This window comes from Gopherus evgoodei, chromosome 3, assembly GCF_007399415.2.
Source record: "Gopherus evgoodei ecotype Sinaloan lineage chromosome 3, rGopEvg1_v1.p, whole genome shotgun sequence".
Lineage (NCBI taxonomy): Eukaryota > Metazoa > Chordata > Testudines > Testudinidae > Gopherus > Gopherus evgoodei.
In genome coordinates, this window is record NC_044324.1 from 222,860,904 (window position 1) to 222,887,943 (window position 27,040).

General features: G+C 47.0%; 1 protein-coding gene and 1 long non-coding RNA gene across 4 annotated transcripts in view; one reads left to right on the forward strand and one right to left on the reverse strand.

Moving 5' to 3' along the window:
• Nucleotides 1-27,040, forward strand: part of LOC115649336 — a 176,440-nt gene that overhangs the window by 110,371 nt on the left and 39,029 nt on the right. The window lies entirely within an intron of this gene.
• BCL2L11 (BCL2 like 11) overlaps nucleotides 22,584-27,040 on the reverse strand; it is an 85,439-nt gene continuing 80,982 nt past the window's right edge. The window contains exon 4 of the mRNA XM_030558226.1: nucleotides 22,584-24,606. Coding sequence (XP_030414086.1) covers nucleotides 24,595-24,606 — 12 coding nt within the window. The 3' untranslated portion in view covers nucleotides 22,584-24,594. The remainder of the gene's footprint in view (nucleotides 24,607-27,040) is intronic.

The following is a 27,040-nucleotide window of genomic DNA, read 5'->3' on the forward strand; positions in this document are numbered from 1 at the left end:
CTCTTGTGCTTGTGGAGAAACACTGGAAAATGGCCCCTGGAAGCTCAAAACCCAGCAGGCAACTAACGTGAGCCCAGCGTTTCTTCTGGATGGGTGCCAGGCCATGTGAGTGCCTCTCCCCCTCCAGCTCCTGCAGCCTGGGCCTGGCAGTGCAGGCTGGAGTGGGGCAGGTGCTGTTTAGCCACGGGCTGGAGCAGAGTTTTATTAATCTGGGGACTGGACTAGGGTTCCTATAAATAAAGGCCCTGGGAGGGGAGGGTGCTGGGTGCAGAGGGTGTCCTCTTCACTCTGCACGGAGGCTGGGGCACGTGGCTTAAGAGGAATGGGAACATTTCCTCCCTCTCCATGGGCGGGTGGTAGCGGCCTTGGCAAGGGTTTTTCTCTGCTCCCTCCTGCTGCCTTAGCTGGGGCAGCTGGAGCTGGGTCCAGTGCTGACAGCACCACATGTGCTGCTTTCACCAACAAGGGAGACCAGTGGAAGAATATTTGGCTCTTCAACCAGCCCTACTCTTTGTGCTACTCAGCAGATTTCATGTTCAGCTTGCCTCTGGAGTCCTCCCGTTAGCTCCACTGAGAGCCAGCTTATCTTCCACCACGTTATGAATTCCTTAGCCAGGCCATTAATGAGTTTGGTTTCTTAGATAATGTATTGCAGTCTGGTAATCCGAGGATTTATGGGCAGGCATGTTGACAAGCTGATTTTTGATTAATATCTGCCTGGTGTGCTGAAGGGGGAAAGTGCTATATAAATGTTCAGCATCATGCTTTACCTAAAAAAACAAAACAAAATCTCCCCCTTACCTAAGTTTCATGCATCTGATCACTTTCCCCAGAGACAAAAGATCAGAAAGGCGGTCGGTAGCTAGGAGCTGTAAAGGAAATCTCTCCCTTATAAAACCCAGCTGCTGTCTGTCATCTGAAAGCTACAACTGCCAGGTTCCAAAATCAAACACAGACTTGTCAGTCCTGATTGGCTTCTAAACTTGGAGCACTCTGAAATGGAATAGAAGTTCATTAGGAGATTCATTTTAAAGAGGGACATTTTCTTTCCCTTTACACTGATGCTTTTCTGTTTTTGTGTTTGATATGTCCACCGCTTTGCAGGTTTTGTTGTATAAAAGCAGAGCCCCACATCACCAGATCCCTGAACATCTCAGGGGGTTCAGGGCTTCTGCTAATGGCTGGATGTGTACTTTGCTCTAAACCTCGAGCCCCAACCCTGCTTAGCACCCAGCAGGGGCATCAGCCCATTGGAGTCACAGATTCATAGGGTTAGAGGGGATTGGAAGGGTCATTTAGCCTAGTCTAGCCCCCTGCCAAGATGCAGGACTTGTTTGTCCAACCTTCCAAGACAGATGGCTCCAGCCTCCTTTTGAAAACCTCCAGGGAAGAAGCTTCCACAACCTCCCTAGGCGTCTGTTCTTACAGTTAGTGTTTCCTGAGATTTAATCTAAATCTGTTTGAACCCATCGCCTCTTGTCCTGCCCTCTGTGGCAAGAGAGAACAACTTTTCTCCATATTTTTATGGCAGCCTTTCAAGTATTTGAAGACTATGATCATGTCCCCCATTAATCTCCTCTTTTCCAAAGTAAACATAGCCAGTGCCTTCAGCCTTTGCTCATACGGCTGCATTCCATCCCTTTGATCATCTTTGTCGCTTACCTCTGGATCCTTTCCAGTTTCTGTACATCCTTTGTATGCATTGGTGACCAAAACTGCACACAGTACGCCAGCTGCGGCCTAACCAGCGCCGAGTAGGGTGGTACTATCACCTCCCCCGACTTGCATGCTGTGCCTCTGTTAATGCAACCTAGCATTGCATTCCCTTTTTTGCAGCAGCAGTATCACATTACTGACCCGTGTTGAGGTTGTGATCCACCACAACTCCCAGTCCCTTCTCAGCAGTGCTGCTGCCAAGCCCGTCATCCCCCATTCTGTCTTTGTGCAGATGGTTTTTCTTCCCTGAGTGTAGCATCTTACATTTGTCTGTGCTGAATTTCATTTTGTTGTCTATAGCTTAGTTCTCCAATGTATCAAGATCTCTCTGAAGTTTAGCTCTATCCTCCAAAGTGTTAGCCACTCCTGCTTCCCACCCCCCTGCTTCCCTTCTCCCCCGTCTCTCTGCCTTAGCTGCAGACTTGATCGGTATGCTCTTTATTCCTACATCCAGGTCATTAAAAATATGCTAAACAGCACCGGACCCAGAACAGATCCCTGTGGCACTCCACTAGAGACCTCCCTCCAATCCGACACTGTTCCATTAATAATTACGCTTTGTTTGTGGTTGTTTAACCCATTAAGTATCCACTTAATAGCAATTCTGCCAAGCCTGCGTTTCTCCAGTTTACGTATCAGAACGTTCATGTGGACCTGTGAGAAAAGCCTTGCTGAAGTCCAGGTATATTATGTCCACCACATTCCTCCATTCCCCAAATCTGTTACCTTGTCAAAGAAGGAAATCAGGCTGGTTTGGCATGATTTGTTCTCGGTAAATCCATGCTGGCTGCTAGTGACCCGCTCTCCATCCGCCAGGTATTCGCAAATTGAATGTTTTATACATTGCTCTAGTAGCTTCCTAGCTACTGAAGTCAGGCTATCGTTCCCCGGCTCCTCCTTTTTCTGCTTTTTAAAGGTGGGCACTATGTTAGCCCTTCTCCAGTCGTCGGGACCTCTCCTGTCATGGAACAAAGTCAAAGCTAAGCACGTGCTTAGCATCTGCAGATTCATGGTATTGCTGTGCTGAGCTGGAAGGTGAAAGAGGGATGGTCTAATCGATAGGGCACTGCAGTGGAAGTCGAGATCTCACCTCAGTTCCTGGCGTAGTCTCCCTTTTGTGGCCTTCCTTTAGCCTGTGACTCAGTTCCCCATTTGTAGAAAGTGGATTGTACCTGACAGGTTGTAGGATAAAACCCATTGATGATTCTGTCTCTTACAAAGGCAATGAGTTTCTGATTGCGTTAACACATGACGTGAGCTGGGAGAGTCAGTGGCCATACTAACCCACAAACCAACAACGCTCTTACATACATCAGTTATCTTTAAGCATGTGACGCATCCCGTTGACTTCAGCACTTGCAAGATGGGGGCCATAGGCCCCGGTCCTACAATTGGCTCAGGTCAGGTGGCCCCCTTGTGGAATATAGAAGAAGTCGCTTCTTAGAACCCACCCCAAAATATACATAAAAAAATCATGGAACTAACATGCAGGTTTGCTGCCCTCCCATTGTTGACTCTGCGGGGGTGCGGTAGCCCTTCCCCCACTCTGTGTCTGTCTGGTCTACTTGGGTTGTCAGCTCTTCAGGCAGGGCCTGTCTGCATCTCTGTATTTGTGCAGCCCCTAGCACGCTGGGGTCCCACTCCTGGCTAGCCCTCAGGCACTGCCGTAGTAAAGGATTATAAGAAGCAGAAGCTGTGCATTTTCCCGTCTCTCGGTGCAGACTGGTTGTATTCACTAGAGCAGACAGCCCAGCATGTTGTCCCCTCTTGTTGAGTGGTTCTATTGCTGCCTCCGGCGGTTTGTATACTTGATGTGGTTGCAGTTATTAAATGGCTGCTTTGATAATGACATCAGCAATGAATTAGATAAGACTGGCCATGAAAGAGAATTCGCTCCAGTACTAAAATAAACGTGCCTATATGCAGAAGATCTATAACCCTGCTGAGCAACGGAGAGGGAAAACACTGGACTCTTAAAGGGGCAGAGTCAGGAGACGTCTAAACTCATATTACCTACAACAGCATGGCTTAGACAAACTGAATGAACTTTTCAAATATGCACTTTGTTTAGATTGTGGATTTCATTCAGCTCGGTCAAGAAGAATTGACTGGACACTTTTAGATCTAATTGGGACCTTTCTGATACATTAGCTTGGTGGGTTTTTTGTTTTGCTTGTTTGGCATTTCCAAAACACAATTTGTCAGAATGGAAATGGTGACAGGTGTGACAAATCTACCGATTCAAAAATAGTTTGGAGAAAAAAGTTTTGAAATTTTCAAAAAGTCCCATTTGGACACTTTTAGAACAAGTTTTGTTTTCCAGTTTGAACCAACTGTTTGAGTCTCAATTTCAGTTATGTTATCCAAAAAACCAGTTAAACACAGAAGGGCAAAATCAAAATGAAACATTCTGAAATGATGGAAACAAAATGTTGGATGGACCAGATCTGAATTTATTTATTTATTTATTTATTGGCAATCAAGTTGCAAAAATTGTTGAGATTTTGACTTTCTCCCAGTTTGGGACAGGAGACCATTTTGATATCTCAAAAACGTGTGTGTAAGGGGAAAACTGTTTCCCACCCAGCACTCTTCATTTTCACTGGGGTTGGTAGTCTGATGTTCAGGTGGTTAGGCCCCAGTAATGCAAAGCGATTCAGACAGGCAGCCCCAGACTTACCAGGGCCTAATTCAGTCGTGCAGTGTGTCAGCAGTGCAGACGCTGCAAGGGATAGCTAAAGGCAAGCAGAACAGTGAAAAAGTCTTGACGGTTTTTCAATTAATGTATTTTAACCCTTTTTTTAAGCACCCGAAACTAAACTTGCGGCCTCCTCCCTGACCAGGCCTCATAAGTGCGTTGTCTCTTCCAAGACCGGAAAATATCTAACACAACTGTTGAAATATCCATCACAGGACAATGACACTCTGGTAACCTGCAGACTATTGTGATAGCTGCACTGGAAGCTTTCTGTACGTAGTGGTGGCGTAGTCATGTTGGTCCCAGGATATGAGAGACCTAGTGGGTGAGGTAAATATCTTTTACTGGACCAGCTTCTGTCGGTGAGAGACAAGCTTATGCAGAGACCATCACCTGTACTCTGATGGCATTAGTACTTGAGATCATTCAGGGGCAGGTTCAGCATGCATGCAGGTTTCAGAATAGCAGCCGTGCTTGGTGGGATGGTTTGGGTGAGTGTGTGTTTACAAGTTTGGGTCTGAGGTGCATGGAGTTTTCTGCTGACGGCTCACAACACAGCTGTACATATTTCCTTTGTCTGCTCAGAGTGCAGCTCGAAGAAGAGGGCATAACCAGTGCTTCAGGGTGGGGCCTCTTCTCACCGTGGCAAAGGAATCCTGCTCCAAAAATAAAGTTAAAGTTGACTTGCTTTCAAAACTGACAAATTTGACTTGTCAGATGCAAGTTCAACTTGTGGACAATTCACTAAAGACAGATAATCGCTATAGTAACTGCTGCATCACGTTACTTACAGACAAGCACTTTCCACCACAGACAGGGAACTTTGCTGAAAATCTTTTGCTTGTTTTATTCCTTTCCTGATTGAACAGAACATGATCTGGGGACCCTTCTGTTTTTTAAGCTGATTGTTAGCTGTAAAAACTGCCACCATTTACATTTGCCAAAGGGTTTTGCAAACACTAAATCAGTTCTTTTTTTAAAGGCACAGATTTCTTCCACTTGTGGAGAGACAGCCAGCGAGCAGTAAGATTGTGAGAGTCGGGAGTGGCTCAGATTTATCTGCTTTCTCTCTCCTCAGCTCCCCCCTCGCTCCCCCCTTTGGTTTTTCTTCCAAGAAACCAACAGAATTATGACTTCAGGTTTTTAGGATTTTTATTTATAGAGCACCAGAAAAGTGTGCTGGGCTTTGCAGAACATATTAAAAAGCAGGGTTCCTCCTGCCACACTTACGGACTAACTCAGAGAAAATATGACCGTGGCAGGATTGTGCAAATGTAGCGTCTCTATGGGTGTGAGGGAGAACTGTCATTTTCTTTTCTTTTTTTTCATACTTTTTTTTTTTTTAATGTTTGGCTTGAACATTGCCCGAGGATACAGTGAAAAATTAGACATGGCACAAATGAAGAGAGTTAGAAATCCTTAGCCAGCTAAAATGTCTCAGCTCTACAGCTACTGAACAGCTGTACAGGGGTTTATTACTAAACTACACCCAGGTAAGTTCAGCAGACACTGAAATTTATAGCTGCCTTTCAGGAAAACATAAACACACTTTCAACAATCTGGACATCAGTGATGTGGAAATTTTGTCCCTGCTGCATTCAGCCAGACGTAACTGTGTAGCAACTTGACCTGGAATACTCTATATTACCCGGGACAGCATTACTCCCCTTGTCCCTAGTTTAATGCAACCCAAGGGCTTCAGATATCAGTTCTCTGGTTCCCTCCCCCACAACATAAGCAGGCAGCAGTGAGCACTCGCTCATTTTGAACCGCTGTCTGTGAGTACGCGCTATGCGGAATCGGCTCTTTGTCCTGTGAGCTAATTCATTGCGTTTTCCTTTGCTAACTGACTGGCAATACAGTCTGGTGCCCCTTATCATGCCCACCTTTTCGCAAGCGCTGCTGAAGCACAGGGGCCTGATCCCCCTGCCCATTGACATCAGTGGGCCAGTCGTGGATCAGGGCCCTGTAGGCTGGAGCTGCAAGGGGGCATAGGCTGGTGGTGCAATTCCTGCCTTCAGGCTCCCCGATGCCAAAGGGACGCCACAGCCCTGAGTTAGACCCCAGCTCCCACAGGCTGAGTTAGGCACCTACGTGTGGGATCCACAGAAGCCAGCAAGCTGAGGCAGGCGCTGCCTAAGCTAGCCACTTGGAAACGATGAGGTGAGAGGTGTGGCCAAACTCCCACCCCTCCAAGGGACTTGGGCACCTCCCTCTGACCTGGATTTAGGCGCCTGTGTCTGCTCAGGATTCTTGGAGTCCAGCAGCAGAGCCCTTTCATGCAGTGGTGGTTCCTTCGGTCACCTTGATCCCAGTGATCGGTGCGCTCAGCTGGGATGTGGGAAACCAGGGTTTGATGTGCAGCCAGGCTTGGGCCCCGCAGCTCCCACTTCTCAGGGGAGTACCCTGCCCCCAGAGCTATGATTTGGGGGCCCAGGGGCTCTCAGTCTCGCTAACACAGCAGTGGGATCCGGGATCAGCCACATCCCTGGTGGGCGTGCTGCCACTGGCCTGGAGGTTGCAAAGGAGACACCACCATCCTCCTCCTTTGGATTGGGCTCTGCAGTTGAGGTGCGGGGGGGCGGGGAGGGATCTGTATGGGTTCCGGTTTGGGGTGGTAGGTGACAACTGTGGGGTTGGGGGTCAGAGGGGTGTTTATTTCTGTATTGAAGCAGGTTCTGTTTGGGTATTTGGGTGGCCCACTCCATGACATGCTCTGCTTCTGTGGCAGATTGTCTGTTTGGTGAAAGCGGTTTTGTGTGTGTTTGAAGTGTGTATCTGGGACTTCTCCGTAGACTGTATTCTGTGGTATCTGCGGGCCAGGCTGTAGATAACCAATTTCTTGGTGTGTTTGGGGTAGTTACTGGATCTGGGAAGGTAATGGGTTTCTTGTATATAGTCGTCTGTCTGGGACCCACATGGTTACAATGCCTGTCCGTCCATCCATCCATCCATCCATCCATCCAACCAATAATGGTGATCTCTCTTTATATATATGAAATTAGTGATAGATAGATCTCGTGGTCAGTTTCTGACTACCCCCGCACCACTTTAGCCTCAGACCAGTCACCGTTACTGCTTATTGCAGGGCCCAGTTTTCTGCATATCACCATGACATTTTCACTGTCCAGACATGTTCTCTTACAAAGTGGTCTTTTTCCCAGTCCTCCACAGTTACACAGCTGTTATCTCTACAGTTCCAGGGGCCAGGTCCACAACTAAATGTCTAGAGCGAAGGACCATCGTTTAGTCCTCTTTGTACAGCACCTAGCGTACAGTGAGATCCAGAGCCGTGACTAAGCACTGCAGTTATAAAATAATAATACAAACCTAAGAATCAGGAAATAACCAACTGGTTTTGTGCCTCTTGCAATAGGGAAAACAGTTACATAATTCAAATTTGGTAGCAAACTTATCAGGGTCACACCTGGAGCTTGGAAAATCACTGCAGTAAAAGACCCATGGCTGGCCTGGGTCAACAGACTTGAGCTTGCAGGGCTCAGGCTGTGGGGCTATAAAACGGTAGGGTAAACGTTTGAGCTCCATCTCTCAGACCCTGCAAGGGGGGCAGGTCCCAGACCCCGGACTCCAGCCTGAACTCAAATGTCTACACTGCAACTTTGTACCCCTGAGAGCCCAAGTCAACTGACCTAGGCCAGCTGTGGGTCTCTTATTGCAGTGTAGACATATCCTCAGTTCCTGGGTTTATAGCATCAGGTTGTTACCAAGGTTGCTCAGGAGCCAGATCTTAGTTCTTCTGATGGAAATCCAGAGTGTCTCAATGAGCACAATGGAGTTGCTCTGTGCTTACACCAGTAGAAATCAAAGCAGAACCTGCCCCAAGCTCTCGTCTTCAGCTACCATGAGATGGACCCTCTTGTGTAGCACTGAGCAAAGTGTGAGGGGGAGCTTTGCCCAGCAGAGGTGAGAGCCCATCCCACTCAGATCCCATGCATTTCAGCTCCCAGGTTAACCTCCTGTCATTGACAGGGGAAATCCTCCTGCAGGCCACCTGAATTTCTGCTTGGTCTTGCTCTGGCCTGTGAAGATTGTGAGGATGGCTGGTGAGAAGCAGTGGCTAGGGGATTCCTGTCCCTAGTGACATTTCTGTTATCCAGGTCTGAGCCACTCTGTGCTGGTATGTAGGGACACAGCAATGTGTGGCTGAAATGCCAGCTCTGCTGACTTTCATTCCTGCAAGACAGCCGAAGCAGAGGGCTCACTCCCCTTTGGCATATGGGCCCTTTAAACTTCCCGGGATGGCTGGTTCACCAGCACGTAAATTCCAAGGCTTGAAGTGACCCCTGTGATCAACTAGTCTGAATGTAACTGGCCAGGTGCTCCTGGGAATTTGAACCCACAGTCCCCAGCGGGTGCCAACAGCCTACCTCTAATCCATTAGTCTGACCTCCTGCATAACGCAGGCCATAGAACTGCCCTGAAATAATTCTTTTAGAACAAAGGCATATGTCCACCTTAAGTCTAGTGTCAACCTCCAGCCATGGGATGGTGTTAGACCTTTCGCTGCTAGAGTGAAGAGAGATTTGTTCCCCAGGTAGGTATTTTTCTGCACACTATGCACAACTAAAAGGTCTCAGAGAGAAACCAAAAGCCTCTCTTTTGTCAGCTGAGATGAGTCCCGTTTAGTGCTAGCAAGTCATCGCAAAACTTCAGCCCCTTCCTCTTTTACAAATGAAAAGAAAGTTATTGCCTCGGAGCTCAAAATGCTGCACACAGGAGGCTGGAATCTGCCATGGAATCTGTCTGATATGATGCAACTCAGACATTGAAACCTGCAGGTCCTTTTACAGCAAGACAGCTTCAGGGAAAACAGATGGGCTGGTTAGCAGGGTTTAGTCAAATTCCAGTTAATTAGGCAATGAGAGAGGAGACATCAGGATGTCAGCCCGGTAGGCGGAAGATGCACAGACAACCTTAATTCAGTGTTTCTTAACCTTAGAGTCCTTGACTTTGCAACCTTAATGTTCTTTTAATGAAGGTTTTGTAATGTAATTTCCTATTATTATTTTTTTTTAAAACAACAACAAAAAAACAACCTGGAAACTCCCTCATGTAGAAGAACTACATTAACCATCAACTTGGGTTCTCAGCAGGGTGCAGACCTTCAGGCTACATCTACAGGTGGAGCTCGAGGATGTGATTCCTAGCAGCAGCATGGGCTAGCCGCCCTGGGTACAGACCCATGGGGTCCAGGTAGGTTTGTACTCAGCACAACCAGCTTTTGTCGCTGCTCAATGCTGCCAACGCACCACTGTTTGTTAGCATGGTCATTTCATGAGAGTTTGCACAAGTGTGTCTGTGCAAGCCGGGAATCACGCCCCTAGCTCCAACTGTAGATGTGTCCTCAGAGCCACCACATGGCTGTCTCCCACGTGAGCTAAGGAGTGGCTGGTGGCAGTATGTGGGTCAGCTGTTAGAGGAGGCTGATCAGGGCAGGTGCTGTAGGTGCCAGTGTTCAGTGGTGCAACGTCCTCATTTGTTTGTTTTTTTGGTGTGACCGTTTTGCTTGAAGGCTTTTTCTCGCTCGTGCCTTTTGCACTGGGGTGGGGGACTGGGTGCCGAAAACGATTTCCACTCTGCAGCCAAAACACCCCTGCCAGCCCTGCCCACATCTCCGCGATAACTCATTCCTCGGCATTCTGTGCTCCGTTCTGGTGCCCAGCACCACAGCAGCCGCCAAGAGCAGCAATTACAGGGGCCGTCCTGCTCAGCCCCTACTTTCTGGTGCATGCTTAGTCACTCTGTGGGGATGGCGCATGCCCATGTGAGGGGCTGGAGCATGCTCAGAGAAGACAGGATCAGTGCAGAAGTCACGGCCAAACTCTAACACGTCTCTGCCGAGCATGTGCCAAGGGAGATTTTTCAGAGGGTTATAATGCAGATACATTTGGGCATTTTCTTCCTTAGGGATGGCAAAAGGCACAATCAGGGTAATCCCCTGGCCAAATTTCAAGTCCCTGCTCCCAAGCCAGGAGATGCTGGAGATTCTTAATGCAACAGCTGTAAGCCTTTTTTATTTTTTATTTTATTTTTTTTTAATGGGCAAAACAACGCATTGCCTCTGAACCTCCTTCCCTTGCAATGGTGAGCTGGTTTAGCTCACACCTCCACAGAGCTCAGCCGGGGCAGACACCCAGCGGGGAATATTTCAGCCCAAGCAGTTAAAGTTTGGCAAAGTGATAAGGAGCTAACCCCAGGGGTTTATAATGGGATGGGTCGGGCAACTTTAAAGAAAGGCCTCATTGCCAGCTTCCCTAGACTGTAATATATCCTTTAAATGTCAGCGTTTTAAAAAGGTGAAAAGAATCCTCCTCCGTCTCGGAGAGAGGTGAAACGTTCCATGCCAGGCCAGGCCATGAGCAGCACTCTTCAGGTGTTCAGGCAGGGCAATGCTGAATGATTAATACTCGTCAGGACTTTATAATTAAATGGCTTATTAGCAGAAGCTCCTTTCCTCACAAGCGGCTCTACATTCACTGTTCTGCAATGCTCCAATTGGACATTGAAAATTACAAACGATAATTAGCCTTGCGTTTGTTCAAATGAGACTCTGAACAGCATCAGTTTAACTGAGGATGATGAATTTCCTCACCCCTAAACTTGACTCGTTAGAACAAGGAAGCAGCAAATACTGCCTAGAACAGGACTAAATCATTGCTTCATCGCTCAGCGTCCTGTGCTGTAGATGGAGTGGAAGATGGTGCAGAGCGATAAGACTGTATTTTGTGGGGGAAGGAAAACAGAGGCAAAGCGTGCAAGTTTGTTTTGGAAAACACAGGTGGTGAAAGTACACAGAGACAGACTCCTGGCTGCTGTCTAGACAGCATGTAGCAGTTGTATGGAATTGCTGTGAGCCCAGGGAACTTCCTTGAATGATATCTATTCATGAACTTAACATTCACTACCAGCATTTCTCTAGTAGCTGGGCTTAAAAGAGAACAAACTGGCTAGACTAGTATGGCGGTGACCTATTCTGAACACTTTACTGAAGGGTGTGTATTCAAGCCGATGAAATCAGTGATTCTTTTTATCCAACATTATCGTGATTAACTTTTATTTCCCACTTTAGCTGGGACTAAAAGAATTTCTGTAACAACTGTTGAATTGTATGTAAAATGTTGACAATTCTACAGAATTTACATATTTGCTATTAATGATTTTTAAAAAAATACTTGGGGTACACGTCACAGAATGAAATGAAAGACTAACGTCCACACAGTGAATAATGAACTGTGGGCACTATAGAGCTGTGCTGGGAAAACTGACCAGGACACACAGGATCAGCAGAAATTCCAAAGGCCATTCATAGATTGGGATCCCCCCGTCACACATTCATTTTTAAAACTACAAAGAGACTAAAAAGAAGCTAAAATAATGATCCTGCTGTGACTGAAAGCACCCCTGTTTTCACACCTTACACACCACTGTAACAATCTTTGTACAGGATATGCCTGGTGAGGCATCATTTGAAAACGAATCACTCGCCGGCCAGTCACATCATGGTGACATGTCTGTAGCAACATGATATGGAAAGTTAAGAAATCCCCCTGTAGGAGGGTGTTAGCACGTGTCCAAAGCCACACAGCCCAGCCTAGGGCAAAAGGGTCTTGAGATAGCAGCAAACAGGACAATTTGCATGTCAGCAAACACAAATAGGGAGGGTGGGGGAAGCGCATGGAGCCCCCCCTTACTCCCAGACTCAGTGTCACCTTCCTCACGTCTCTTGGAGGGTAGCACTCAGAAGAATCCACCTCAAGAGTTCACTGGAAGGGATGGAGAACCCCAAGCTTGTGCTCTCTCTTCTCTTTCACCTAAATAGACAAAGGCACCAGCAGGTTTGGGCCCCTGGCAGAGGTCCTGAGCAGAGAGAGGTCAGCAGCCATCTTGCTGGCAGACGGGGGCAGGTGAGAAAGTCAGAGCCTGGAACCCAAACTTCTTAGATTAAGTTTAGACTTTTAGATGTGTTTTCACTTGTAGTTGCTTGTCACTATTTCTAACTTTGTCTCTCATAGTTGAATTCCCTTGAAATCCTACCTGCTTTTCTTAATAAACTTTATTTGTAATCTGAACCAATCTAGTGCCATGTTTAAACCGAACTGTATGGGAAATCCAGTTAGTCGCACACTGTTGGTATTGAGCCGTTAGGGGGCAACGGATCTCTAATGTCTGCACTGCTGGGCAGTGCAGAACGCAGGTTTTGGGGAAAATCTGGAACTGGGAGTGTGTTGGGCTCACCCTGTGTGTAGTAACCAAGGTTGGTGGAAGCTGGTGTGTTGCTGACAGGCTGCTGGGGTCAGAGATGCTGGATCAGGACTGCAGCTATGTGCAGAAACTCAAGGTGTGACCTGCAGGCTGGCTGTGAGTGGCCCAGGTTGGGAGCTAGAACTGCAAAGCGTTGTGAGGCCTGCAGGGTGACAGGGCAGGTGGTGATCCAACCCTTCACTGTTTTGGATTGCACCCCGCAACGTGACCATGACATAGTCAAAGCAGGATTCATACAAAGCTTGTTATTTTAACTAAGATTTACACTTTCAGCACTGGGTGTAACCGCTTTAAGTGATTCTCGGGTGCGAGGGCTGAGAACAGCTTGAAGAAAGGATATAGTTTTATTATTTTCTGTTTGTGTTGGGTAAGGGAAATGGACCAAAAGTAAAACATAAACCTGAGAGTCAGCAAAGCAGAAGGGAGAGCTGGCTCTCCGGGCTGGAGAATGAGTGGAGAGACAAAGAACGTGAATACCAACAGAGATGAGCCAAGCAGAGGGAGGCTGAAAGGCAGCAGCAAAAACTGACACACTGGCGGGCCATAGAGCTGAAAGAGGTGGAGGCCAAAGGCAATGAAAAGGAAAGGCTTCCTGCCCAGGGCATAATGGACAGGCAGGGCAGATTCCACGCTTCCCCGGTGCTCCCTCCGTCTCAGGAACACCCAGCGGGGATAAGTTGTGCCCTGCGTACAAGGAAGCATATTGTACTGAAGCATACCTCATGAAGGACATAAAGTTCCAGAGGACAAGGAAATCCCCACAATGATTGTAAAACTCTCATATAAAGCTTTAAATGTATTCAATGAAATGCCAATTGAACAAGCTTTGCTATGTGCTGGATTTAAAAAGCTGCCTTGCAAAGCTTTAAAATTACTGCCAAGGTGTACGTGTAGAAATCTAGAACTCTTTGCAGAAGTGCTGGCCTGAGCCATAGAATGTGTGCCGATAAAATGTGTTACCCTATGAGCAAAGGGGACGGGGGCTGAGGACTATGACCAGCGGTTTGATCTGTTCGCTCAAGAACGTTTCCGACTCACATGTTCTGAGAGAGGTCAGAGACAGAACGGGGGATAAATCTTTAAATTCTGCACAGGAAGTTGCCATCCTGGGCAATTCCATTGTAAAGCCCCAGTGTCTAGTGAGTGCCAGGCACAAAGAGAGAGGCACAAGTCTGGTGTTAAGGGGGACCCTGTTTTAGCCCTGGGAAGGAGGAGGGTGGCTGAGAGGCCAGGTACTCACCTCCCCAGAATCATTCTCATCGCAGACATGCTGGGCAGGAAAATGGTCCAAGAAAGTGCTTCCAGTGTAACTCCACTGAGCACATGAGGAATCGTTACCCTAAACTGAGAGAAATTAACCCCACAACCCATCCAGAGGAGGCTAATGCAGCTGTCCTTAACACAGGACCCCAGGAGATACCTGCAGCTCCTTGGATGAATTTGGTGAGGTCTGGCTCTGTGGGGGCAGACATGGAATTTATTAGAGCTGCCAAGGTGAATGGTGAGAATGCCTGGGATGGAGAGACTCTAGGGCCCAGATTGGGCTGCTCAGGGGAAGCTTGATGCAAAAGACTGACGTGCTGCCTGGCCAGGAAGTAGAACTTCTGGCCCTGGGGAAACATAAATTCCTCATGCCTTTGGCTAAGGTGCCTTAGAGGGTAACTTGACAGGGAGGGTGCTAAAGAGTATCCCCCTGGAAATGCTAGTGGGACGCGATATTTTGCACATGACTAAGGTTGTTAATGTTGTCACCTGTGGTAAAAGGAACTAACCCCTGCCCCTGAAGACGCTGTCCCAATTGTCAGCTGCCAGTGTTTTGCAGATGAGTGAAGGGCAGACCCCAATCTCGAGTGCAGACCTCCTAGAGGGGAACTGAAGAAGGGAGATAGGAGCTTCCCAGTATAAAATGCAAAATGGAGTGAAGAACTATTGCAGGTCTTGTGAATTGTGTCAAAAACGGAAAAGACCAGCAGCAACCTAGAAAGGCTCCTACACGCCTTGCCCGTGATACATTTTCTAAGGTAGCAATGGACATTGTAGGCCTTATGCCACACCCTACCCTCAGAGGGAAGAAATGTGACTTGGGGGTGGTGGATTTGCCACTAGAAATCCTGAAGCAGTTGCTCTAGCTAACATAAAGGCTGATTCTGTGGCAAAATCCCTTCTCACAATTTTTAGCAGAGAGGGTTTCCCTAAAGAGATTTGATCTGACCATGGGTCAGATTTCATGTCTCAGCTATTCAGTGAATTATGGAAGTTGGTGGGTGTGTGTGTGTAACAACTAAAGGCTACCCCTAATCACCAGGAGACAGATGGTCTGATGGAGAGGTTCAAAGCAAGTCTAAAATCTATGCTGGGAATGTATGCACATAAGGGACCTCAGCGCTGGGACAAAATGTTACCCTGTGTGCTATTTGTTTGTAGAGAAGTGCCCCAACAGTTGATGTCCCATTTGATCTTCTATATGGAAGGAAAGTGAGTAGGACCCTGGATCTCAGAGACTCCTGGGAAGGGAAAGCTGAGGCAGAGGGAGAGCCAGTAAGTGAATATGTGCAGAGGTTCCGGCAAGAGTTAAAGGACTTGATGGCAATGGTTCAGACTAACTTTGGGGACTGGCATACTTGAAAACACACTTTTGGAATGGGGGACTTGATGTTTGTCTTAAACCCTGTGAAAACATCCAAAATGCAGAATTCTTGGGAAAGACCTTTTGAGGTGATAGAAGAGGTGAAGGAAGGTATATATCCTGTTCAGAGGTCCTGTCATAAACAGATAGTTAAGGGTTAATGTCTCTTTTACCTGTAAAGGGTTAAGAAGCTCAGTAAACCTGGCTGACACCTGACCAGAGGACCAATAAGGAGACAAGATACTTTCAAATCTTGGTGGAGGGAAGTCTTTGTTTGTGCTCTTTGTTTTGGGGGGCATTCGCTCTTGAGACTAAGAGGGACCAGACGTACATCCAGGCTCTCCAAATCTTTCTGAATCAGTCTCTCATGTTTCAAACTTGTAAGTAATTAGCCAGGCAAGTTAGTGTTAGTCTTATGTTTGTTTTCTCAACTTGTAAATGTTTCTTTTTGCTGGAAGGATTTTACCTCTGTTTGCTGTAACTTTGAACCTAAGGCTGGGCGGGGGGGCCCTCTGGTCTGTAGGAATCTGATTACCCTGTAAAGCATTTTCCATCCTGATTTAACAGAGATGATTTTTATCTTTCTTTCTTTAATTAAAAGCTTTCTTTTTTTAAGAATCTGATTGATTTTTCCTTGTTTTAAGATCCAAGGGGATTGGGTCTGGACTCACCAGGGACTGATGGGGGGGGAAGGAGTGGGGATGGTTAATTCCTCCTTGTTTTAAAATCCAGGGGGTTTGGATCTGTGTTCACCAGGGAAGTGGTGAAGCCTCTCAAGGCAACCCAGGGAGGGGAAAGTTTTGGGGGGACAGAAAGTGCCCCAGACACTGAAATTCTGGGTGGTGGCAGTGTTACCAAATCTTAGCTAGTAATTAAGCTTAGAAGGGTCTATGCAGGTCCCCCACATCTGTACCCTAAAGTTCAGAGTGGGGAAAAAACCTTGACAGGCCCTATAGTAATGATGTCCCACAGCTGGTATATGTAAATATCCTGAAAGCCTATCACAGCAGGGCAGCACTGGTAAACATGATCTGTTGTGTAGTAGGGGAAACTGAGGCACACCACCTCATTGATCTGATGGCTGAATGCCAGACTGACTCCGTCTCTGGAAATCATTGATATCTGCAGTGCATTAACACCAGCTGGGAAGACGGAGGTGTTGTCTGGGCACTTGCGGCACCAATAAGGGTTTTTTAGCTAGCCAGGGAAGGCTCACTTGCTGACTTGTAAGCTCATTACTGTAGGATCACAGCCACCTCTGGAGAGGTAGAAGAGCAAATTTGTACAGAAATACAAAGCAGGCTGAACCTAGGAGTGATTCAACAGTCTGACAGCTCTTGGGCGTCACCTGTGGTCTTGGTACCTAAGAGAGACAACACTGGAAGGTTTTGTGTTGATTACAGGAAACGCAGTGCTGTCGTAGTGCCAACAGCTTTTCATGGAATCGTAGGACTGGAAGGGACCTCACCTAGTCCAGTCCCCTGCACTCATGGTAGGACCATCCCTGACAGGTGTGTCTTCTTAAAAATCCCCAGTGATGGAGATTCCACAGCCTCGATCCCAAGCCTAGATGATATGCCAGATATTTTAGGCAAAGCTAAATAGCTCGGCTCTTTTAAGATAGTTAAGGAGTACAGGCAAGTTCCTTTAGATTAAGATGATGAACATAAAAATCTGCTTTTATTGCTGATATGGGACTTTCTACATTCAGCATGTTGCCATTTGGGTTAATTAATGCAGGAACCACTTTTAAGAGGCTGGTCAGCCAAGTGTTACATGGATTACAGGACTTTGCAAGGGCCGATGAGGATAGAGATGTGTTCAGCAATTCTTGGTCTGATCACAAGAAACACGTGTACATTGTGTTGTCAAAGCTCAGAGGCTGATCGTACTATAAAAGCCTCTAAATAGAAAATTGGAGCAGCCAGAGTTCCTTATTTGGGATCCTGGGCAGGAGTGGTCAAATGTCACCTGCTCCCTTAAAGACTGAAAACCTGTTCTGGCCAGTCCAGATGTCGAGCTATGTGCAGATGCTGTTCTAATGCAGTTGGGGGAAAGAACAAGAAACCCCCCCCATTGCTTTCTTAAGCAAGAAACTGACACCCACTGAACAGAATTCTGTTGTCCTAGAGAAAAAATGTGATACCATTGTGTGGGCAGCCAAGCCATTCTGGTCCTAATTTTCAGGTAATAACTGATCCTTCTCCTGTAGTCTGGTCACACCAAATGAAAGGCTGCAAATCCAAACTATTGTGATGGAGCAACATACTCCAAAAATATGACATGGGAACTATTCATATAAAGGGGAAAGAAGACATGGTGGCAGATGCCTTGTTCAAAGAGGGCTCTGACCTGTTGCCTCTGGGTCAGCCAGTGGCTAACCCTCCTGTGGGTTTGTAAGGGGGCAGGTGTGACCAAAAGGACCCCTGTTTTTACACCCCACACACCACTGTAATAATCTTTGTACAAACTATGCCTGGTGAGGTCATTTGAAAATGAATCACTCGCCGGTCAGTCACATCATGGTGACATGTCTGCAGCAACATTGTGTGTCAAATTAGGAAATCCCCCTGTAGGATGTTGATCACACATGTTCAAAACCACACAGCCCAGCCTAGGGCAAAGGCTGTCAAACAGGCCTGTTCTAAACAGAGCCATGTGTGTTTACCTTGACTTCCATATAAGTAGTAAACAGGGTCCTAAGACAGCAGGAGACCAAGCAAATCTGCATTTCAAAAAACCCACATAGGAAGGAGGAGCATGGAGTGTACTTCACCACCAGACCCCATGTCACCTCCTTTACTGTTTGAATGGCCTTTTCTCTGAGGGAAAACCTTCTGAAGAGTCCACCTCAAGGGTTCACTGAAAGAGGCGGAGAACCCCAAAGCTCGTGCTGTCTGTCTGTCTCTCTCTCTCACCTAACTAGACAAAGGCACCAGTACATTTGGGCCTCTGGCAGAGGTCCTGAGCGGGGAGAGATCAGCCACCATCTTGCTGGCAGACCAGGGGTGAGAAAGTCCATCTTAAACAGAGCCTGGAACCCAAACTTCCTAGATTACATTTTAGATTTTTAAATGTGTATTTTCACCTTTAGTTGCTTGTAGCCATTTCTAAGGTTCTCTCTTGTAGCTGAATTCACTTACAATCCTATCTGCTTTTGTTAATAAACTTGCTTTATTTGTAATCTGAACCAATCCAGTGCTGTGTTTGAACTGAACTGTGCGGTAACTCCAATGAGAGCAGCACACTGTTGGTATTGACCTTTTAGGGGGCAATGGACCTTTAATATCTGAACTGCCTAGGAGAGGGCGGGGCAGTGCAGCACACACGCTGTGGGGAGAATTCAGGACAGGCAGTATGTTGGGGTCACCCTGCAAGCAGTAACCCAGGCTGGCGGAAGCCAGAGTGTGGCTGGTGTGTTGCTGACAGGCTGCTGGGGTCGGAGCGGCTGAACCAGGGCTGTAGTTACACACAGACACTCAGGGTGTGACCTGCAGGCTGGTAGACTGGCTGGGAGTGGCCCAGGTTGGGAGCTACAGCAGCAAAAGCATTGTGAGGCCACCAGGGTTACAGGGCAGGCGGTGACACAACCCCTCACTGGTCTGGACTGCAGCCCGGAACGTGACACCCCCTCCTTTCTTTCAATGGATTTTAGTCTGTAAAATTAAACTCACACATGGCGGGTATTCAGCTCATGTTACGCACACAGCAGTTACTCAGGCTTCACTATGGCGCGGCTGTGGCTCAGAGTAACATTTCCAAAAGCACCTATGTCCCATTTTCAAAAGTGAGCCAGGCATCTCGGGGTAGGGGGGAATATTTAATGGTACTTAGAAGCCTCAAGAGGCACATAGGTGCCTACATAACTTTTAAAATCTGGCTGCCAAGAGCTAGCGTCCCATTGACTTTCAATGAGATTTAGGATCCCAAGTACCTATGTCACTTTGAAAATGGGTCTTAGGAGCCTAAGTCATTTAGGCACATTTAAAACATTTGGTCAAAAGCTAAAAATTGACCAGTTTTAAACAAGGGCCCCGTTCGACAGAAGCCGAGCTACGTGTTTGGGTGGGACTGACGGCAATGGAAACAAATCCAAATGTCTGATTTTCTGTTCAACATGCTATGCACAAATCACCACACATGCTAATTCCTGCAAGAATTTGTGATGGGGACAGAGTTAACTCACAAAGTTAACTCACAAGTTAGTCCTTTGTTTTCTTTTTATCAGTCCAACAGAAGAGGTCCTTTAAAATACTTAAATACACTAAATGTAACTGGACACCTTTTGGTGAGAACTTCATCATGGCACTGTTCTTTTAATCATCTGATTGTGCCATCTCATCTGTTCCCGGCCTGCACTTTTGCTTAACTTAACAAATATTTACAATGGCCACTTATCAACCCATTTATATTTTCAAAGTTATATTTTAGTGATTGCTAGAGAATATTGTTCCAAACCACAGTTGATATTATCAGCTGTCTGTCATGTATTATTTGTGGTGAAATAAAAGCAAAGGCAGTAGTGGGTGGGGAGGAGTGAGACTACGACGACAAGCCATTTGCGCGGTTGGTTGATACATTCTGTGAAATACAGCTGGCTGTAAAGCACTGGGAGTGGCTCTGAGTGCTGGGCACGCAACAGACAGGAACATGCTTAACCTGCCAAGATGAAAATGAGGAGCATAGGCAACTGAAACAGCAGAAAAACGGCTCCTGTGAGAGACATCGCCAACAGAGGAGAGGAGGAAATCCCAGTGATGGACTCATTCATCTTCTAGGGCTGTTTGCTAACCCCAGTTAGTTATGGGGGTTATTTTAGCAATGTGCTTTCCCCAGAGTCTGTCCCGTTTTAACAGGCTGTGGCGCGCCCCATGAAACCCCTCACAGGCAGATCGATTTCAAGGCCAAGAGGGCCTGTTGTGATCATCCAGTCCAGCCTCCTGCATTACACAGGCCAGACTCTTACCCAGTGATTCTGTAGGGTATCCAAGGTCCATACTGAAGGCCAAAGGGCAATCCAGGCCTTTCTCTGTACCACCAGCACCGAGACACGTGCTGTGGTCCAGCTGAACTATGCTAATTGCTTTACTGGAAGGCTGGCCAGCAAAGGTGATTTTAAAGCCCTTTTATGCTCCCCTGGGCCCAGCTGAGGCCCAAGCCAGTTCCTAGCATAAACGCAGTGTCCGCGGCTCGAAGGGACACTGTGATCATCCAGCTGCCCCCTGTATCGCACAGACCCAGAACTGCCCCCAGTAACTCCTAGAGAAGAGCTTTTAGAAAAACATCCAATTGCGATTTAAAAATTGCCAGTGATGGACAATCCACCATGACCCTTGATAAATTCTTCCAATGACTTGTTACACCCACCGTTAAAATGCACATCTTATTTCCCAGCTGAATTTGTCTAGTTTCAATTTCCAGCCATTGGATGGTCTTAGATCTTTCTCTGATGCACTGAAGATCCCGTTATTAAATATTTGTTCCCCAGGTAGATACCTATAGATTGTGATCAAGTCACCCCATAAACATCTCTTTGTTAAGATAACTAGATTAGATTGAGCTCCTTTGTTTTATCATCATAAGGGTGTGTCTGTACTTAAACGCCAGAGCAGCACAGCTGTAGCACTTCACTGTAGACAGGAGGGGTCCTCCCATCTGTGTAGGTAATCCACCGCTCTGAGAGGAGGTAGCTAGGTCAATGGAAGAATTCTTCTGTCAACCGAGTGCTGTCTACACAGCGGTTACATAGGTATAGCTATATCTCTCCAGGCTGTGGATTTTTCACACCACTGAGAGATGCCGTTCTACCCATGTCGATTCTAGTGTAGATCAGCCCTAAGGCAGGTTTTCTAATTCTTAAATCATTCTTGTGGCCCTTCTCTGACCCCTCTCCAATTTATCAACATCCTTCTTGAATTGTGGGCACCAGAACTGGACGCAGGATTCCACCAGCAGTCGCACCAGTGCCAAATACAAAGCTAAAATAACCTCTCTGCTCCTACTCGAGATTCTCCTGTTTACACATCCCAGGATTGCAGTAGCCCTTTTGGGTGCAGCATTGCACGGGGAGCTCATGTTCAGCTGATTATCCATCACGACCCCCAAATCTTTCTGGCGTCACCACTTCCCAGGATAGAGCCCCCTATCGTGTCAGCCTGAGTTCTTTGTTCGTAGGTGCACGCATTTACATTTATTTGTATTAAAATACACCTTGTTTGCTTGCACCCAGCTTCACAAGTGATCCAGAGTGCTCTGTATCAGTGACATGTCCGCATCATTATTCACCTCTCCCCCAATCGTCTGGGCGATTTATCAGTGAGGATTTTATGTTTTCTTCCAAGTCATTGATAAAAATGTTAACTGGCACCGAGCCAAGGCCGATCCCTGCAGGACCCCACTGGAAACACACCCATTCAATGATGATTCTCCATTTACACTTACATTGTGAGATCTACATTTAGAGCAGTCTGAGGGCTGATCAAACTTACGTTCTACTTCCTAGAGCCCCACAGGGCTGTTCTGACTGGTGGGGATGAGCCAGGCACAGGGACACCCCCATCACGGCTCTTTTGCCCAGCCATGTCTTTGGTGCTAGTAGCCAGGAGGGGAATGTCATAGGACCAGTGTAGTGCCCACCAGAGTGATGGGTGAAAGACAGCACTGGCTTGATGAGTCCATCTGCCCTTTTCTCCCGCCTGACCATTGTAACAGGGATTTCTCCAAAGACCAGACTTTGCACAGTGCAAAGCAGCTGGAATGTGACATTTCAGCTCCTAAGGAGTCCTGAGGTCCCATATAGAAATGGTGTCTTGACCCTTCGAGAGCTTTTGCAGCTGGTGCACTTTGGAGCAGCTGTGAGACTACTTTAAGTTGCACTGTGGCAAGACTGGCCCCGATCAGGCCCAGGAATGGATCTCCACTAAAATCGGGCTCTATCCTCCAGTCTAGACTAATGGAGATCACAGGGGAGACATAACAGTGCATGGTTTCAGAGCGGTAGCCGCGTTAGTCTGTATTAGCAAAAACAATGAGGAGTCCTTGTGGCACCTTAGAGACTAACACATTTATTTGGGCACAAGCTTCCATGGGCTAGAATCCACTTCATCGGATGTATGGAAAATACAGTAGCAGATGTGTATATAAACATAGGACATAAAAAGGTGGGAGTTGCCTTACCAAGTCTAACAAGACAATTCGATTAACAGTAGAATACCACAGGAGGAAAAATCACTTCTGTGGTGGTAATGAGAGTGGCTCGTTTCAAACAGCTGACAAGAAGGTGTGAGTAACAGTAGGGGGAAACTAGTTTTTGTAGTGACCTATCCACTTCGGGCCTAATTTGATGCTGTCCAGTTTGCAAATTAATTCCAGTTCTGCAGTTTCACATTGGAGTCTGTTCTTGAAGAATTGCCTCAACCATGCATGTGTCCCTTCAAGGAAGTAACATCAAAGGTGGAAGGAATTTACTCGGGGGGAGGTGTAGGAATAGTAACACAGAGTTATGGCTTAAAGTGGGAACAATTCATGCTGGGTATTAGCAAAAACAGTCACAGAGGAGCGAGACGCTTTGGCGCAGATTTCCTAAGGGAAGGAGTTGAGGCATAGTCACTGGAGAGAGTCAAGACTATAGTTGATAAATCTAGTGGGATTAACACAGGGACGTCTAACCCAATACAGAGGGTCAGAATGGATGGCCTAAGTGATTAGGGAATTGCTTGGCTTCGCTGGGAATACATGTCAGCACGTTCTGTACAAGTGAGTGGTCAGGATACTGCTGGGTGAAACTCTCCGTGAACTTCAGTCGTTAATTAGATGTAAATTGCTTCACTGCTCTGACTTTCTGGGCAACGTATCAAGATAACAGCAGAGCAATTACCATCCGACTAAAATCACCTTCGAGTCTTGGAAGTGCTTATGGGAGCACGGTGTTCTTTTGCTGTGTTCTAAACCTGGGTTAATGGGGGGGGGGTTCCATATAGCCCCCGCTCTCCCTCCGTTTTTTCTGATGTTCCAGGCGGCAGTGTGTGATGACCACTCAGCATGGGGCCTGATGCAGCTCCCAGGGAAGGAGGTGGGAGTCATTCCGCTGGCACTGTGCCCCTGGCTCGGTGGCGCTGGGGTGGATGGGACCCTGATACTCACCTGTATCCTGGAGTTGGGACAAGGAGCAGCTGCTCTGCAAGCGAGTCCTGCTCCTCAGCTCCTCATCCCACAGCTGCAGACAACAGTAGCCAAGGCTGCTGCGGAGTCTCTGTCCAGCCCTCCTGTGTTGTGTGCTGCCTCGCCCAAATCAGAACTGCACCCACCCCCATCTGTGGAATCCCACAGGCGCCCAGTCCAGTGCTCTCGCCCAAGGCAGTGCTGGCATTAGGCCATGCACTGAAATAACCTCTGTGCTCTGCTCCCCTAGCTTTCAGCTGCATAAACTCCACTACCTAAGAAGTATCTTGTCTGAGCACCTTATTGAGAGCCCCCCGTGGCCTCCTCTTTGCTGAAGGACACACACACACTGTCCTTAGCAGCTCCGTTCTGGGCGTCCATTCATCATGCGGGTTTCCTTCTGCACGAGCCATTGTAGCCAATGCGTTTACAAGAAGGGGATCAGAAATGTACCCGTCTCACCAGCCGTGACCTCGTCCACACTACGGAGCTCTGCTGGCAGAGCGGTGCGGACGAAGCCCTCGGTGTAGACGTCATTATACCGGGATTGAAGGAGCCCAGATGAAATAAACACTGATGTGCAACTTTGCTGGCCTGAGCTGCACCCTAGCAGCTCCATGTGCAGACCTGGCCCTAGCCTCTCACTTTTGTTGTTAAGAATTCCAGTTTCATGTTTATTTTTCTTAATTCCAATGTTTATTTTGAGCCATGTTTCCATTTTTTAAAAATTCTTTGAGAAAAGCCTGGCACTTGTGTTCTGTTTTCCTGTGGGTCCCTTTGCTGCTGTTGAGTTGTTTCTGTTGCTGCTTTCACTAATGGCAGATTTAAAAAACCAAAACCAAACAAACCTAGAGAGATGAATTTTGCAAAAGTAATCTGTTCAAAACTGCATTTTACAAACAAACTGGAGGCATTTCCCTTTGCTTCTCTGCTCCTTCTCGTCCTGCAGGCCAGCGCTAGCAGCCACTGCACGCGCAGCCATTGCATGGAAAACTTTCTCCGCAGCAAAGCTCCGGTTCTGTTGCAGGGAGGGAAGTGGGTTGCCAAGGGCGGCAGTGCACTGAAGAACAGGCTTGTACGCTGCCCTGCAGCTCCAAGCACCAGGTGTCAGTCAGAGGCAGACCTGAAACAATAGAGGAAATTGAGAATGAAGGCTCCACCTGTGATAAAAGTGCTCTTTAGGGGCCTGGTCCAGTGAAAAGCCTGGCGTCAGTGGAAATTTTTGACTTTTCAATGAAAAATTTTAAGAAGGCTGAAAACTGGGCGGGGGGGGGGGGAGGCAATTGGCTTCTGGGTTTTCTGGTTTCCAGTGAACTGCTGAAAAATTTCAAGGAACATTTTCCATTAACTTTTTTCTTTAGTTGAAAATTCCAATTTTCTGCCCCAATCAAGTCTAAATGGGAAATGTTCCAGCCACCCCTACCCTGAGCCCAGGCTGAGTTCTGCAGCACAAAAGGGAAACTTACTCAGCCCTTTCCCGAAACAACACTGAGAGCCCGTCTCCTTGCTCCGTGGGAGAGAGCCCACAACTAGCTGCTGGGGGTGAGACAAGCACTGAATCCTCCTGGGTTTCCTACAAGGACAGTCATAAGGTGATCAAACGCCAGAGCTCTTCCAGTGCAGGCGTGAGGTGTGCAGGATTGCCTCAGCCTATTGCTTGCGATGGTGCGGAGCTGTCAGGTTATGTTGTAATGTTCTGGCCATGTTTTAATAGAGCTTGTCTCACAAAGGCACCTAGAAAACTTCCCCCCGATTCGTTCCGAATCCCTTCCCTTGAGTATTACATCAAAGTCAGGGGTTCAGAGCCAAGGTCAAACTCAGCTGCTGCAGAGAGGAAACTGTAGGTCACAGCCAAGAGCAAACATTTTGGTAAATATCTTTAGGATATTACCTAAATACCATCCTCCTTCACCCTCTGGAGAAAGATCGCTGGGCCTGTCTCCCATTGCAGTGAAAATCTTCGCTCCATCTCTAAACAACTTTGTATCATCTGCAAAATTTGCTACCTTACTGCTCGTTCCCTCCCCCTCTTTCTCCCCCTAAGCACTTTCCAGTTCATTAATAATCATATTAAACAACACAGGGCCTAGTATGGAGGCATGAGGCCCCACTATGCCATGATAAACCAGAAGTTAGGGACCAGATGCAGGAATCATTGGCTGAGTTTCTGTGGCTCAGTTATGCAGGAGATCAGACAAGCTGATCACAATGAATTGATGAGAGGAGAATAGATTATTGGGGTTAAAGTTGACCAGGAAAGTGAAAGTACCAGAAAAGCTGCAATGGAAATATTTGTAGCAGTAAATCCTTCACATTCCAAACAAAGCAGTGACCTCCAACGATTTAACAATCCCCGGATCCATTTTTCCCAAATCCCGTTTTTCTGTGCTGGCTGTTTGTTAGCTTAGCGCAGAATAACACAATGACCCCTCCGACCTCACGGGAATGTTACTCCAGAAGGAAGGTTTTAATCTAGGTTCAACGGGGACAGGTGAGCAAAGCCCACAGGTAAGTGGGGAACAAGACCTGGGAGATGGGTTGGAAACAGGAGGGAGCACGTGCTATAATGGCAGAGAGGAAGGAGGGTCAGGGCAAAGCTGGGAGGCAAGATCAAACCAGTATCTTAGATGCCTTTATACAAATGCAAGAAGTATGGGTAATAAGCAGGAAGAACTGGAAGTGCTAATAAATAAATACAACTATGACATTATTGGCATTACTGAAACTTGGTGGGATAATACACACGACTGGAATGTTGGTGTGGATGGGTATAATTTGCTCAGGAAGGATAGACAGGGGAAAAAGGGAGGAGGTGTTGCCTTATATATTAAAAATGTACACACTTGGACTGAGGTGGAGATGGACATAGGAGACGGAAGGGTGGAGAGTCTCTGGGTTAGGCTAAAAGGGGTAAAAAACACGAGTGATGTCGTGCTGGGAGTCTACTACAGGCCACCTAATCAGGTGGAAGAGGTGGATGAGGCTTTTTTCAAACAACTAACAAAATCATCCAAAGCCCAAGATTTGGTGGTGATGGGGGACTTCAACTATCCAGATATATGTTGGGAAAATAACACCGCGGGGCACAGACTATCCAATAAGTTCCTGGACTGCATTGCAGACAACTTTTTATTTCAGAAAGTTGAAAAAGCTACTAGGGGGGAAGCTGTTCTAGACTTGATTTTAACCAATAGGGAGGAACTTGTTGAGAATTTGAAAGTAGAAGGAAGCTTGGGTGAAAGTGATCATGAAATCATAGAATTTGCAATTCTAAGGAAGGGTAGAAGGGAGTACAGCAGAATAGAGACAATGGATTTCAGGAAGGCGGATTTTGGTAAGCTCAGAGAGCTGATAGGCAAGGTCCCATGGGAATTAAGACTAAGGGGAAAAACAACTGAGGAAAGTTGGCAGTTTTTCAAAGGGACGCTATTAAGGGCCCAAAAGCAAGTTATTCCGATGGTTAGGAAAGATAGAAAATGTGGCAAAAGACCACCTTGGCTTACCCTTGAGATCTTGCGTGACCTACAAAATAAAAAGGCATCATATAAAAAATGGAA